The 17,022-nt window shown below is 31.9% G+C and overlaps 1 protein-coding gene across 1 annotated transcript; it reads left to right on the top strand.

Annotated features, from left to right (window-relative positions):
- Window positions 1-502: 502 nt before the first annotated feature.
- On the top strand, window positions 503-2,065 carry LOC124836805 (zinc transporter 6, chloroplastic-like). The gene is made up of 3 exons (XM_047312017.2): window positions 503-1,000; window positions 1,082-1,441; window positions 1,668-2,065. Exons 1-3 carry the CDS (start codon window positions 515-517, stop codon window positions 1,980-1,982), a joined length of 1,161 nt encoding a protein of 386 aa, XP_047167973.1. The 5' UTR covers window positions 503-514; the 3' UTR covers window positions 1,983-2,065.
- Window positions 2,066-17,022: the final 14,957 nt, after the last annotated feature.

Genomic DNA, 17,022 nt, shown 5'->3' with positions numbered 1-17,022 from the left:
TTTCTTATTTATATTTTGCGTTTAGCCCATTTCTTCTATTATAAACAGAGATATGTATTTACACAAGTCTTTTATATTTAATGTATTCAAACCCTTTAAAATAATCTTCATAAATTTATTAAATTTCACTTACCTTTATAATTAAACTTTGAATTTTAGTTATGTTTATTTTTTTCTTCTCACTTTGAACCTTCATAATAAAAACATAAAATAAAAAAATCTAAAAACAACCAAAGTATATATATATATATATATATATACTATGTGAAAATGTTAAAAAACTGTATTAACGTAAATAGATAATGCCAAAATGGAAATAAAAACTTTATGAGTGTTAAAAATTGATTGACCAATGAAAGAAATGTGGGGTTTCAATAGAAAAAGAAAAGATCACCACAGCACTGGGCACTAGCAAGCTGCAACTTTTGTCATAAATCTCGATCTTTACGTGTAGCCTTTTCAATGCGTGACGAAAGATTGAACACTGAACAGTTCATAAAAGGCATGCATTTCTATGAACCTATGGATTTCAGATTCAGCACCACCGAATCACCCACTAATAGAAAACATCCTTGGTGGAAACCTGAATGCATGGGACCTCTTCTCAAAAACAAAACACACAAAATCTAAACTCAAACATCATTTCATCTCTCTGTCAGAGCTCTTCCTCGGAATACTCCTAATCATGGCGGAGTGTGTGACGGACACGGCTCAGGCTGCTCTTTGCCGCAACAGCACCGCTGCAGCACATTTGAAAGTGATTTCCATCTTCACAATCTTCGTAACCAGCGTGATGGGTGTGTCCATGCCTGTCATGCTAGCACGATACTTTCAAGGAAAGTCTCTCTATGATATAGCTATCTTGGTAATCAAATGTTTTGCTGCGGGTGTTATTCTCGCCACCTCATTGGTTCATGTGTTACCGGACGCATTTGCCGCACTCTCCGATTGTCAGGTGGCATCGCAACATCCTTGGAAGGATTTTCCCTTTGCTGGCCTGGTAATTTTGCTTCAATTAGAGAGAAAATTTTAGAAAAAAGTTGCTATTTTTATTCAATCTTTCTTGCTGATCCATTGAAAGGTGACTCTGGGTGGGGTTCTGCTGGCTCTGCTCGTGGACACTGTTGCCAGCTCTCACGTGGAGCATACGCACTACACGCCGGTGGAAACGGAGGAGAAGGAGGGTGGCGCTGGCTCATTGAGTATCGAGCTGGTAAGTGGCGGCGGTGGCGGCGGTGAAGCGGACAGGGTTGAAGAGTTGATGAGGTTGAAGCAGAAGCTGGTGTCGCAGGTATTGGAGATAGGTATAATCTTTCACTCTGTTATCATCGGAGTGACTATGGGAATGTCCCAGAATGTTTGCACCATTCGCCCTCTCGTTGCTGCTTTGTCATTTCATCAGATTTTCGAAGGCTTAGGTCTTGGTGGTTGCATTGCTCAGGTAAATCACTGTCAAATTAACTACTTTATTTTACTTGTTTTTCTGCATCAATGTTAAGGCAAACTGGGAAGTATCGGTTTCTTAAAATTAGCGTCATAATATGCATCTGTTTGCAATCATTTACACAAGAGTTTTCTATTCTATGTACTTGTTTTCTTAATTTTGAACTGTGATATGTGGTGACATGAAGATTCTGGTAATATTTAATGATGTTGAATAATTGCAGGCAGGATTTGGATTTGGAACAACTGCATACATGTGCTTCATGTTCTCAGTGACAACACCGGTGGGAATAATTTTAGGAATGGTGTTATTCTCGGTGACGGGTTATGATGATAGTAACCCAAAAGCTTTGATCATGGAAGGATTACTGGGTTCAGTTTCTTCAGGGATACTGATTTACATGGCTCTTGTTGATCTCATAGCAGTTGATTTCTTTCATAACAAGCTTATGAACTCCAATTTGTGGCTCAAAAAATTCTCTTTTCTTGCTCTAACTCTTGGCTCTGCTACTATGTCTGTTCTCGCACTTTGGGCCTGAAACATTTTGCCCTCTGTCAAATACACTATTAGTAAAAGGAATTCATTTTCTGCTCCTAATTATATACTTTATTTATTTTCAAATTTCTTTTTTTACATTTCATGCATTAGTTTTGAGATTCAATCAAATTTATTTAAGATTTAGTTACATGTTTTACCATTCAATGGTTATTATTCCATATTTTTTAATTCCTCCAAATGTGAATATACTTTTTAATTTTTAACATTAATTTTAAAATAGCTAAAGTTTGATAAAGTTTAACCCAATAAAAATAAAATATAACAAAATCTAAGTATATTACATCTCATTGCATAGAATAATCAATTCATGTACACACTTTTAAACAAGGACAAGGAGATCAGAAATTATGTCTCTCCTTAAAATAAAATAAAGATAATCCAACCCTTTTTATCACTGCTATGTCCAAACACAATCAAAATTATGTTTATTTAATATTATTATCTTATTCTGTATAAACTGACCTGTATAAAAAATAGATTTGATTTGAAAACAGTTTAAACCATGGGTTTTTTGTTTTTACCGAATTAGTTTATAAGATAGTTGGGAATTCATAACTTCTAACTTAAAAATTTCAGCGGATAAACTAAATTATTACAAAAAATGTTTGATAAACTAACTCATTTTATTATATAAGTGAAATTTATACTTTTAAATAAAAATATATTACGTAATTGTTTTCATATTTTTTTAAGAAATGTTCAAATTCCTATTAAATCTTTAGCGCTTTACTTTTTAAAGAGGTTTATATATATATATATATATATATATATATATATATATATATATATATATATATATATATATATATATATATATATATATATATATATATAAAATTTAAAAAAATCATTTTATTTAAAAGAAAAGATCTAATAAGTATTATTTTTTTTTATTTTCACATAGTATCATTAATGAAATATTTATTATTTTAATTTGTAATGTTAAGTATTTTTTCTCAATTTGAAATGGATACCGAAACTTAAAATCTAACCCAACAAACATTTAAAATAATGAAATAATGAACTCTATCTATAAGATTGAAATATACGATATTAAATAAAATGAAATTAAAAATAATAGATATAATAAAATTTTAATAAAAAGTCAAATAAAATAAAAATTAGAATTTAATTAAAGTAATTTATAATTTGTAAATTAAAAACTTTTAAAATAAAATATTTTAGTATACTAATTAAACATTAGTATATTAGTCAAAGTAATTTATGAGTTATTAAGTAACTTATTCCTTTATATATATAAATTTATTAGGTGGTAAGTTTACTCTTGATGAGAAAATAAATTGGTAAAGGTAAAAAGCGATCGCACTAATTTAAGTAAAAAATGCAGTTGAAATTTCGCTATGCCACTTCATTATGGATTGTGAAGTGTGATTCCATTGTACTCAACTTTTTCTTTGTGCACTTTTATTTCTTTAAAACTTTCTTCGAAATTTGAAGATAGATTCTTCATTCCACTGTCTGTCTTTTTAAATTAGTTTCGTGATGACTGTATCTTAGATAAAGTAATATGTTGCGTTCTTTATTTGCATTTCCCTCTATCTTCCATAAAAGCGATAAAAGCAAAACTTGGTGACATAGCACTTAAATTATATATCTATATGTATTTTATTAGGAATTCAAATACAGAACAAGGATTTTTCTCTTGAGTAAAGGTATATAAGAAGAATAGTATACAGTAGGGCTGGACGGCATGTGATAATGCGTACCAATAACATCGGATGGTGCTAGAGAATCGGAAACAGCTAAACGCAGACAGATATTGTTAGACTCCGATAGATGACATCGAACGACTCTATCAATGTCATCCGATCTTATTTGATAGATAAAGTTTTCTTTCGAAGGATTAAGTTAAATGATAAGGAGAGATAATAGATTCAGATTGAGTAGAGATTAACGTTTCATTAATTTTAAGTCTATATAAAAAATTATACATACGTATTAACTGTTTATTGACTTAAATATTGGAGAATCTTTGATAAATATTTTTTTTGACCGTGGAAGTCAAAACGAAGACAGAACATAAAATTCTACTACGAGAGTCATTTAAGAGACGAGGGTTATTTAGGAGAAAAAATTGTGAAGGTTTTAGAAGTTACTTGACTCCACACCCTAAATAAAAAGTGTAAAGTGTTTAACTTTCTTATAGGTATGAAACGTGGAACTTATACCTGTAACTAAATTTTTAAATAATTTCCACATTAGAAATCAATTCTATCAAGTGTATCCCTTTGAGACACTCAACGTTTTTAGTTAAAGTATGCAATTTAATATCTGATGTATGAATTCAACATAGAAAAACTATTGAATTGATGAGTTCTAGCTTGAATAATATTCCTTTCCACTTCTTGGGTTTCTCGAAGTACTTTGAAATTGTTAACCTAATTGCCTACGTCAAATTGCTTGTTCATTGTGTCTTCTGTTTACCGACCGAAATTGGATTTCTTAGTTTTGTGATTTTCTTATTTCAAATCTAAATAACAAATGGTTTTATAACGCCCCAGGTAATATCGCAGGTTCAATCCGCATGAGCCGGGTTTAAACGAGTCGAATTGAAATTTGATCCGCATAAAAAAAAATACAATTTTTTCTAACCCAACCCGGTTCAAATCCATGGTGGACCGGGTTAGCTCGCGGGTTGTTACCCATTTTGACAGCTCTAAGCAAAACATACTAGAAAACGAAACCATAAACCCTAATTCGCATCCAAATCATGGAAACCCAAATCCCTTTGCGTTCTTCATGAACCTGCAAAGAGAAAATCTAGAAACATAAAAGACCCAAATTGCAACAACCAGAATTACATAAATCTCCGTTCCCAATTTGGTTTTTTGAAATCTCGTTCCCAATTTCAAGAACCCAAATTTGATTTTCATAAATTTCATTCTCAATTCAAGAATCCTAATTTCGTCATTCCAAAATTCAATTTTCAAAAATATATTTCTTTAATTTTTTAATCTTACATATTTCATCTGCTCTAAATGTACCACTTAATTTAATGAATCTCCTGACAATTCAACTCAATTTTAACCTATTAACCTAGTTTAATAACCGTCATCCAATTGCTCCAATTTCTTTACTTTTAGGAGCAAATTGAAAAAAAAAATAGAAAAAAAGTAAATTAAGAAAATTTAATATAAACAAAAACTATGATAATGATTAAATCTAATATTGATATATTACTTAATCAAGTATATATTCTATATTATATATATATATATATATATATATATATATATAATATAAAAAAATATTTATGATATAATCAAACTATTAATATTTGATATTATCAATATATGATATTAGTTAATATAAGGTAATTGTTCCAATAAATATTTGAATATTATTTAGTAATTTTAAAAAAATAATATTAATGAGTTTGGTTGAATTGCATTATTTAATATATTTATTGGTTCTCATATCTATATATAATAAAATTATGATAGAAAGAATTTATAAAATATTAGCATTTAATAATAGCATTAAAAAGAGAAAGAAATGTTGATCAATAAATATGCAATGCAGTCCACTAACATTAGTAAGTAGTTGCTCAGCCAACCACAACAAATTAATCATTCCCCACGCCGCATCATTCACCAATTTTCTAATATATATGCCCATACATAGCATTCAACTTAAATATATAATTGAAAGGTTTAATGTCTCAACATGTCTTTATTTTTGTTAAGAATTTGAAACATGTCCCTTTATTTTTTGGCGTCTCAATTGGGTCCTTATTTTTGTTAATTTGATGCAAATAAATCATTTCCGTCAATTTCATCAAACGGCGTTAATGAATGTGTGACGTGGCCTGAGAACAGTATTAACACGTGTAAGGTCACGTCACACATTCATTAACGCCGTTTGATGAAATTGACGGAAAGGATTTATTTGCATCAAATTAACAAAAATAAGGACCCAATTGAGACGCCAAAAAATAAAGAAACCTATTGCAAATTCTGAACAAAAATAGGGACCTATTGAGACATTAAACCTAATTGAAAAAAACAAACCATACTTTTACTCTAATTCTCTCACCAATGCAACTCTTTTATAATTTTATCTGATGATATATTTGATTTTAGGCTTAATTACCTACTTAGTCCCCATGTTAAGAGGTGAATTGCTGTTTAGTACCCGGTTTTAAAAGTGTAGACATTAGGTTCCAAAGTTGTGAAAATTGTATCAATAGAGTCCCTTCCGTTAAGTGGATAATAACGGAGTTAACTTTCGTGTCACGTGGCAAAGAATCTGCGTTTTTTATTCTCTCTCTTATGCCTTTTCCTGAAATCTCTCCAACTTTTTCTCTTTTTTCCTTTACCTCTGACCCCAGTAGCGTTGTTTGTTTCAGTGTTCAAAACAAAAAATGCCATAATGAAACAAACCCAACTGAAACCGAAGCAGAGCGAGCGAGGACACCATGGAAAAGGAAGAGGAAGCAGTGGCACCAATGGTGAAGTTGGGATCGTACGGTGGTGAAGTTCGGTTGATGGTTGGTGGAGAGGAATCCGCTGCGGAGGAGACCATGCTTCTTTGGGGTATTCAGCAACCCACGCTTTCCAAACCCAACGCTTTTGTCTCTCAATCTTCTCTGCAACTCTCCCTCGACACTTGTGGCCACTCTCTCTCTATTCTTCAATCCCCTTCTTCCTTGGTATCCTTCTCTCTTACCCTCCTCTCAGTTTTAGTTAAAAAGATTATTGGTAAAAAAAGCTTTGATTTTGATCCTGGTTTGAGTTCTAACTTGATGACCCAGTTGCTTTGTTGAGCCCGAATGTGATTTCCCTTTTCATAAAATACTATGGTACTGATTGTTATTTCTTAAAGGTGGAAGCTTATGACAACCATGGTTGATGATTTGTACTGTTGAAGCTCGGATTTTTAGAAAAAGAAAACCACTTAACTTCACATTTGGTAATCATCCATATTTTGATCATGGTTTGGGTTATAACTTGATGACCTGGTTGTCTTTTAGCCCGGACATGATTGCCCTTTTCATAAATGCTGCTGATTGTTGGTTAAAGTTAGAGTCTTGCAGTGCCATCCATTGATTACGTGTGTTATTGAAGCTTTTAATTTGGAGAAAATGAGCAAGTTAACTTCACATTGGGTCAGAGGTAAAGGAAAAAAGAGAAAAAGTTGGAGAGATTTCAGGAAAAGGCAGAAGAGAGAGAATAAAAAACGCAGATTCCTTTGCCATGTGAGACGAAAGTTAACTCCGTTATTATCCACTTAACGGAAGGGACTCTATTGATACAATTTTCACAACTTTGGGACCTAATGTCTACACTTTTAAAACCGGGTACTAAACAGCAATTCACTTCTTAACATGGGGACTAAGTAGGTAATTAAGCCTTGATTTTATTTTAAATTTCAATAAAACCACTGGAAATGGTTAATATTTAAATGATGCATTTCATATAATATTCCACGATAATGTAAAAAGCATGAACTGCATTCAAACTTTTCATAAAACATACACTCTTTTAAAACCCAATTATTAAATAAACAAGGTCGTTTTGTTAAATAAACTACATCTAATTTTATTTAAAGCCATGTGAAATTGAGAGAGCTAGGAAAAAGACAATCATTGGCCTTGATGGAGCCTTTTTGAAAGGCAGACATCATGGTGAGCCATTAACTGTTGTGGCTCGTGATGCAAACGACCAAATGTTGCTACTGGTGTATGCAATCGTAGAAGTTGAGAACAAGGAGACTTAGACTTGGTTTATGGAGCTATTAATTGAAGACCTAGGTGGACCTGAGGTGTGTTCTTCACTTACAATCATATCAGATCAACAGAAGGTATCTTCCATTATAATTATTGACTTTTCTTTTATAAAGATGTATTGAAATTAATACCATCTAACCATTTTTATGACTCATTCACAGAGTTTGTTACAAGCGGTACAAGATGTTGTTCCTGGAGTTGCACAAAGATTTTGTGTAAGGCATTTATATGCCAACTTCAGGAAGAAATTCCCTGGAAAGAACCTGAAAAAGCTTATGTGGAGGGAAGCTATAGCAACCCACCCACAAAAATGGGAGAGCGAGATAAGATGTATCAAAGAGGTCAACAAAGATGCTTTTCGACACTTGTTATCTATTCCTCCAAGGTTTGGCACTCTCGGTTTACATAAGTTTTACTTAACTTTTACTTTCTGATTACTAAGCATATTTCTTCTATGACATACATCTTTATTGAAGGTTTTGGTCCAGATCAAGGTTCACAACCACAGCTCAATGTGATACTTTAACTGATAACATTTCAGAAGCCTTTAATAGTGTGCTGGTAAATACGAGGACAAAACCAATTATTACAATGTTGGAGGAAATCAGACTATACATGATGAAGAGATGGGCCACTAATAGGTCAAGGGCAACGTCATTTAAGTCATCAATTTGTCCAAAAATACTGAGTAGACTACAAAAGGAGGGACTACAAACAAAGAATTGGATTCCCAGGTATCCAACATTTTTGACATATGTATATCTTTGTTTATGTTATCCCAGATAGTAAAAAACTAATGTTACTTATTGATTGACAGTTGGTCTGCACAAAGGCTATTTGAAGTCAGACATGTGTCCCAAAGTGGGGAAAAGTTTGTGGTGGATATAGATCAATATTCATGCTTGTGCAGGAAATGGAGCATCAATGGAATACCTTGTGTACATGCACTAGCAGCGATGAGGTTTCTCAACATATATCCAGGTACTACATACTTGTATGCTATCAAAAGTCAACCTATGAAGAAATTTATTCCTCCATTATATATCCCATTAATGGAAACAACCTTTGGGAGGTAACCCAAAGTCTAGATGTCATGCCTTCATCAACAAGACAGATGACTGGTCGTCCTAAGAAGAAAAGGAGGTTAGAGCAATGGGAGTTGAAGAAAAGTAGCACCAGAGTGTCAAAAGAGGGATTACTGGAGAGATGTGGCATTTGTAGGGAAGTGAGGCACAACAGAAAAAACTGCCCTAAGAGAAACCAGGTGCAGGAAGAGGGACAACAACCCAATTCATTACCTGAAGGTGAAGCAGATGGAGAATAACCACTTCAGAGTTGAAGATTGTTATCTGTTTTAGGAGTAGCAAATGTAATAGGGCAAAGTTTGATGTAATAGCCTAAACTATCCTACATATTGCTACTTGTATGAATAATGGATGACTATTCAATGGTATTAATATACAATTGCTACTCTTATTATTTATCATCATTTTGCCCTTAGTTGAATTCCTCTTAAAGTTATGTTTACTCAGGCCCCAAGAGAAAAACAATATTTTGTATGTTTTATTAGAACTGTTTTACAGGTTGTATGCACATGTTATGTTATACATAGGGCAACTGCTGACAACAAAATGAAACCAAAACTAAAGAGTAAACAATTCAACTGATTTTTCCCAAATTATCATTTCATTAAAGATATGAAACTGATACATCTTCATAGCAGAAAACATAAATACATTGCAACCTCTACATTAAATAGAACTAAATGAGCAAACCTACAACTAATACCAAAACATACCTAAATTATCAAGCTCTTCCCATCAACATTGCAATTATAATCATGTTCATCACACATAGAACACTAACAATCCCAACCAAAAATTTCATCCAGCTTTGAAGACCCATCACAGCTTTATGCACACCAACTATTTTCTTATCACTTTCATTTTCAAAGCTCTTCACCAACCTCTCATCATTTGCTTCCAGCACCTCACAGCTAACACTTTCTTCAATTCCCAAATCAGTGAACCACCTGAAGTAGTTGCATCCACCATTTTCACTTCCAACCTTATACCTAGGGCAACCCTAGAATTGTTTGTCGCGATTCTTACTGGTTTTCGCAATCCTCAACATAGACTTCTCTCCACAATGGCAGATCAGCGAAGGATCATTCCTGTTCCACCCTCCATCTCCACGAGAGCTCATAGACCGCAAATGCTTTATTCCACACTCATTGCAAGTGGAAGAGGAACACGAATGACCCATCGACATTGTTGCGTCTTCTGCTTTCGTATTCCCCACTGTTGAAACTTCAAGTGCTTCCAATCTTCAAAAAGGAAGAACCCAAATGACTTCGCGCAAGGTAAAGAACCCTAAATCCTATATATTTCACAAATTAAATTATTTCAATTTAATAACCACACATAATGACACGTTTAAACTCTAAACATGCCACGTTTCAAGAAAAAAATACGTAATCATCCCACATGTGCAAAAACTTAACCCCATTAACGAAATTTAACGGCAGAAGCTTATTTGATGCAAATTACCACTTATAAGGACTCAATTGGGGATTCTAATAAGAAGGGGATCAAAATGGGAAAACCTCACATAAATAGGGACAACTAAAGGGTTTAAACCCTACATTTTTTAATGATTTTAACACAAGAGTGATTCTCCCTTCACCTCACTTATTTCACCCTGCACCTCCCAATTTACAGTCTTACCCTTCATTTAATAATATATGAAAAAGTACAATAATGATTTAATGATTAACATTTAATTAAATAAGTAATTTAATAAAAATTACAAATTCAAAAACAAATAAAATTAAATTAAACAAAAAGATATACATAATAAATAATTTATAAAAAACTTAAAATTATAAAAAAACAACAAATTCAAAAATAATTAACAAACAAATAAAAACAAAATCAAAATAACCATATCAAATATTATTTAACATAAAAACATAACATAAATTAAAATTACAAAACATATAAATATAAAATATAAAAACAAAAGTATACTTCTGTTAACATAATGAAAGAAAAAAAAGTATAAAACAAAACTTAAACGCATACCTAAGTGCATAAAAGTAAAATGAAGAAAAGAACTTAAACTGCATATCCAACTGCGGCTAACACAATACACCTCCAACTGGGGCACTTCCTCACTCGCACCTCCAACTGCGGCACCCTCTCACCCGCACCTCCAACTACGACACTCCCTCATTTGCACTTCCAAGTGCGACGGGGCCTTAACTACAATTCCAACAACGGTTAAGGCCTCTGTTGTTCCGCCATGCACAAGCCGCAAATAAAGCACATAATAATAAGCTTGATGTGAAATGTGTGAGAAGAAGAATTACCCCTACTGCTATAGCTTACCACGACACCGACAACACAAAGTCACCAAAGCAGGGAGGAGAGGAGGAGGGGAGGAGGAAACGAACACTCAACAACTAAGAATGGTAAAAAATGAGAGAGGAGGGAGGAAGGGAAGAGCACCAGAAGAGAGGAGAAAAAAAGAGGTGTAGGCTTTTAGATATGAAATGCGTCAAAGAAGAGGAAAGGAGGAGAAAAGAGGTATATGGTTTTGCAAATTTGAGTGCGGCAGAGGAGGAAGGGCTGGTGCTTTTTATTATTCAATGGACTCAGCTTCTTTTAAAACTAAAATATTCTCTGACGAGACAGGGGTACAGTTGGAAATATAAAATAAAAAGGAGGTGTAGGCTAAACTCAGTGAGGTGTAGGAAGAATCACTCTTAACACAATTAGAGGTTGTCTTCCTGACCATCCGACGTCTAACGTGATATGATGTTGACCCTAGACTTTCTGATGTCATATGTGTACACTAAAAGATCTTTTGAGTTCGGTTTTTAATAATTTAAGCAATGTTAGACATTGGTTCATCTGAGAGTTCGACGCCTAATGCGATATGATGCTAGTCACTTGACTATCCAACGTCAAACTTTTCGAGAAGATTCATTTTCCAGCTGCCTTTTTTAAATGTTTAAAATAAATTAGACTTTGACCTCCTCTAATAGACGCCTAAAGTGGATTTTATGTTAGTTGTGTGGCCTATTCGACATCTAGGATTAAATTTTGCACAACAGCTTGATAGCCTAATTTCAACAAAATAAGAATCCAAGCTCGATAATCCTACAAAAGGAGCTCGATAGTTCGATAGCATGAGCTCGACAGCTTGAAGTCATATATCGACGCGCTCATAAAAATAACGTCTAAAGTGTAAGGTGGTAAGATGTCTAACTGCTCATTTTATATACAAAAATATCACCAATAATTTTTTACATTAATATTATTTTGGATTACATAAATTCTATAGACGTTAAAAGTTTATTTTGTATATATATATATATATATATATATATATATATATATATATAATTATTTTGAAGTGGGGAAACCTAAGAAAAAAAAGAGTATGTGTTATTTAATTATGTTTCATTTTTTTAAGGTAGAATAGACATGGTATTTTCCTAACTGATAAAGACAGATATGATCACAAATGCTCACAACCACCTTACAGAGGACTCACAGGCCAACCACTACCTCCTCCTTTCATCTTACACTATTAATTTCCAATCTAACTTTCTACCCAAACTCTCTCACCCTTCATCTTATTTCACTGTTCTCTCTAACACACACCTCAGCCTCTGACCAACATGGCCTCGCAACAACAACACTTAATTCAATTGCACATTAATGCTTCATCCTTTTTTCACTCTTATGGACAAAGCTTCCTCTTATTGCTCCTGTTTTTCGCTGTTTTCATCTTTGTTCCTTCGCTCTTCTTGTGCATCCACTTCTGTCGCCGTTGTTTCTCACATCATGGAAGGTCCACAGCAACCACAGTGGTCTCTCCCCTACCTGATCTTCAATGGGTTGGAATTGAGCTAACAAACAACATCATGGTACCGTCTTCAGCAAGCATAGTTGGTTTTGAGAAACAAGAATGCTGCATATGTTTGAGTCTTTTCCAAGGTAATGAAAAGTTGAAGGTTTTGAGTCAATGTGAACATGTCTTTCATTCTCAGTGCTTAGACTTGTGGCTCGCTGCACACCCTAGTTGCCCTCTCTGCAGGGCCTCTCTCCATCTCAGACAAAATCTCAACAAATAATAATGTTTTCCCTCATTTATTCTTACATTTATGTTTCTAATGTTGTCGACATATTTCAGAATCAACTTTTTCATCTTTGGGTGGGGCTTCTTTTACCCTCTATATCTAATATTTCTCAGACAGAATTTATCAAGTGGATATACAAATTGTTATTATTATTTTTATTAATTTATATATGATATATAATCAAATGCTATTACTTTTTTAATCAATTACTATATATATATATACACACATATAATGTGGAGATTAGTTGAGATTACAAAAACATAGTGTTGGTAGACCATGAAATGATGTTTGCTTGCTGATGTTTTAATCCTACTTAATACTTAGTAAAGGAGAAGTGTAAATATAATAATATATGACGTGATAAAAATACGACAGTGAGGTAGTTTAATTGAACTATAGGACTTGTTTCATATGAAGTTTTTTAAAATATAAAATATGTAAATTAACTTTTTAACATGTTCAAATTAATTTATACTCGTAAGTTAAAAATAAAATTAGAAGGAAACTATATAAAAAAAATGTACAAATTTTGTTGCTAAAATAATGTTAACTTAATTATAAAGAAATAGTTTTTTTTATAAAAATTATTTTTGATAAATATCTCTTCAAACCTAACTCTTTCTTTCTCATTAAAGAAACCCCGTATCTTATGTGAGGTAGTAGGGACACGATTTAATTTCCATAATAGTTAGTAAATATATTTATCGTCGTGAGTAGCTGTGAAGTGAACGAGGAAATACTCTCTTATTTTATTTTCTTGATGAAAGACTAAAATAAAATATATGGACCTACTAAAGCGTGGGGTTTGGTAGAAAAAAACAGAATGAATAAAACAAATAATGAATAATAAATAAGTAAGAAATACACTAAAATAAATAAAATAAAAAATATTTATAAAACTATTCCTTTTCAATTTTTTTCTACTAAATAAATAAATTTACACGATAAAACACAAACAGATACACACGTTCAAATTCAAAACACTACTAAAGTTTTTTACACAAATCATGCATTTGCAGCTTTTTGCGTAGCGAGATTTTAATTTTTGTTTTTATCTCAAAATTATATTTTGGCTTTTATACTTAAATGCAGTTCTCCTTGTCATTAACTGTTTCTCGACGTAATAAATGATGACTTATAAAATGTATTCAACTTAATTTGTCGTTTATCATCACATCAGATAATGTCGTTAAAAAAACTATATTTATGATTTTTTAATTATTGTGTTTAATATGTTAAAGAAAATAAAGTTTTTATTTTTTACAATCTTTAAATTAAATATTAATATATGTAATAGTTAATGTTAAGTGTTGTTAGAGAATATTAGTTGCTTGTTAAGTCTAGAAATGTTGTAAGTCAAATTAAAATATTTTTAAAATTAAGTTAATCACAACATAATCAATTAAGATTAGTTTTTGTGCGAAAAATGATTCATTTCAAATTATATACTTGTCATTAATTTTTATTAATAGATTAGCTTATTAATATAATCAATTAAAACAAAATACATTTACAAGTTTTCAAAGCCAAAAGTCATTAATTTATTTTCATAATCAGTTATGATGTCATCATATAAAATGTATTCATTTCATATATTTTGTTTGTAGTTGTACTATATTTTCTTCACGTATAGGTTTTGTAAGACCCATAAAAAAAAAATCTATATATATATATATATATATATATATATATATATATATTTATAGTAGTAAATTTTAGTATTTTATTAGTAATAATAATTTTAATGGATATAAAATTGTAAATTTTGGATATAAAATTATAGTAATTTTAGAAGGAGAGGTTCAAATTTTTGGTAACTTATTTAGTAAAATTTTTTTAAATGGAATAGTAAAAAGTAAATAGTAAATAGTAAAAAGTAAATAGTAAAAATAAATTTTCAGCATTAAGATTCCTTAGCATGGAAGAAAGTAGTAGGTAGAAATTAGGATCAGATTTGGTGAGAAAATGATTGAAATATTATTTTTAAATAATATTAAAATAATAAATAATATTAAAATATTAATGAATAGTAAATTTTTTTTTTTTACTATAAATAGCCATGGGAGGGAAGGGTATTTTGCACCAAGAAAAGAGGAATCAAGTGAGAGCTTGAGAAATAGAGAAGAAAGAGTTAGGGAGAAATTTTTAGTTGCAAGAAGAGTAGAGGTTCTGAAGGGTTTCGGGGAAACAAATTCGGAGCAGGAGATTAAGTCTGGAATAGAGGTAGGGGAGCTAATCCTTCTTGTATATGATTTTTTTTATCCATGTTATGATAATGAATATGAGTTATGAGTATGTTAAAATTTTGGTAATGGTAGTTATCTATTCACTTATATAAATTTAGTTTTCATTATTATAATTTCTTATTTTCGAGTTACTGTTGTGAAAATTTTCTATTAATTGTTTTCACCGTTGGATTTAGCTAAAATTTTAGTATGTGAATCCTAAGACCTATTACTAAACTTTGACCGTTTAGATTTGAAAATAGAAGTCTGTACTTGGAGAAATAAATACTGCAAGTTTGAGTAAATTAGTCACCCTGTAGTTCTGTTACTAAGTTGTCTCGGTAAAAATATAGATTTTGACCTATTTAACCGTTAGATCAACCTCAAAATTTGATATATGATTCTTAGGACATATTAATACAATTTGACCGATCGGATTTGTAATTGAAGGTCTATGTTTAGAGAACGAAATTTCGAAAGTGTGAAACAATCGGATGAACACTGTATTGTTGTTCTTAAGCTATCATGGTACAAATTTCATATATATTTCATCTACCGTTAGATTGAGCCCAAAATTTAGTATGTAATTCATAAGACATATTAAGTCATTTTGACCGTTCAGATTTGTAATTAAATGTCTGTGATTAGGGAAATTAGTTCCGCATTTTGAGTATAACTGAAAACCACTTAAAATTCTGCACCTGAGTTACCTCGGTAAAAACCTCAATATCTATCTAGTTAACCGTTGGATCAACCTGAAATTTTAATATGTAGTTTATAACAAATAGTGAATTTTTGTGACCATTCAGATTTGAAATCGGAGTTACCGATTTAGAGATATTAATTTCGTATCTTCTCAGGGATCTCAATATTGCTAAATTTCTATTTTTTTGATATCTATATTAAATTTCGGTGTTAATATTATATGCTGTTGTTTAAAATCTGTAAATAAGAAATTTGTTAAAAACTAGTTGAGGAACACTTTGGCTAAGGAAAGACTTGGTACTTAAGTTGTCCATTGTGACGCACCTCTCTTTCCTGGAAGTCTACTCGACAAGTTTTTGACTTAAATCCTATTGAACAGATTTTGTACTGTTAAATTATTATGCAATATATGTTGTTGGAATGGAAATGTATGATTAATTCATGTTATTATGGTAGATATGAAATTATGAATTATAATTGTGATTATTGCATTTTATTATATTGCAATTGAGTTTATGCGTCTGAACATGATATGAGTATTATGGGGAGATTTTGTAAGGATATAATGTGAGTTGAGGAATATGAGTATGGTATGAGTCTTGTGGAGAGATTCAATAATGTTATGGTATTTGTGTATATGTTGATGTTGAGAGTCCCGTAGTTGGGGGTTATCCTGATACTCTAATAATTATCTAGTCTCAAGTAGAGAGGGATGAATTATGTGGTGAGAGGAGCAGGAGGTCCTGGTCTATGTGCCTGTTTTGGACATAGTGAGGGGACTATCCTTGTGGGTGGTATGGAGGGCAGGATGTCCTGGTCTATGTGCCGGTTTTGGACATAGTGAGGGGACTAACATTGTGGATGGTATGAAGGGCAGGATGTCCTGGTCTATGTGCCGGTTTTGGACATAGTGAGGGGACTAAGAATGGCATCACAAGTGGGGAAGCTTTCGTTGAATTACTCAACAACATATCGTCGGGGATAAGTGTATATTGGGTATTGTGAAATGAGTGTCTATTGGGTACTGTGGTGTCTATTGGGTATTGTGAGACGAGTGTCTAATAGGAACTGTGGTATGAGGGTGTCGAACATAATTATTATATGATGTTTATATCAAGGTAATTATACATGTTTTATAAATGATTTGTTGCATGTTAGCTCACCCTACTTGTTTGTGTTTTCTTTTGTG

Source organism: Vigna umbellata, chromosome 5 (assembly GCF_029865625.1).
Source record: "Vigna umbellata cultivar VRB3 chromosome 5, Vumbellata_1.0, whole genome shotgun sequence".
NCBI classification, from domain to species: Eukaryota; Viridiplantae; Streptophyta; class Magnoliopsida; order Fabales; family Fabaceae; genus Vigna; species Vigna umbellata.
The sequence above is the reverse complement of the archived record's forward strand: the minus strand, read 5'-3'. Positions and strand labels throughout refer to the sequence as shown.

Bases quoted from the DNA above. Each gene is read 5' to 3' on its own strand.
- LOC124836805 (XM_047312017.2), top strand. From the start codon at position 515: ATGAACCTATGGATTTCAGATTCAGCACCACCGAATCACCCACTAATA. The intron at 1,001-1,081 runs GTAATTTTGCTT...ATCCATTGAAAG, and splicing joins ATTTTCCCTTTGCTGGCCTG to GTGACTCTGGGTGGGGTTCT. The intron at 1,442-1,667 runs GTAAATCACTGT...GAATAATTGCAG, and splicing joins TTGGTGGTTGCATTGCTCAG to GCAGGATTTGGATTTGGAAC.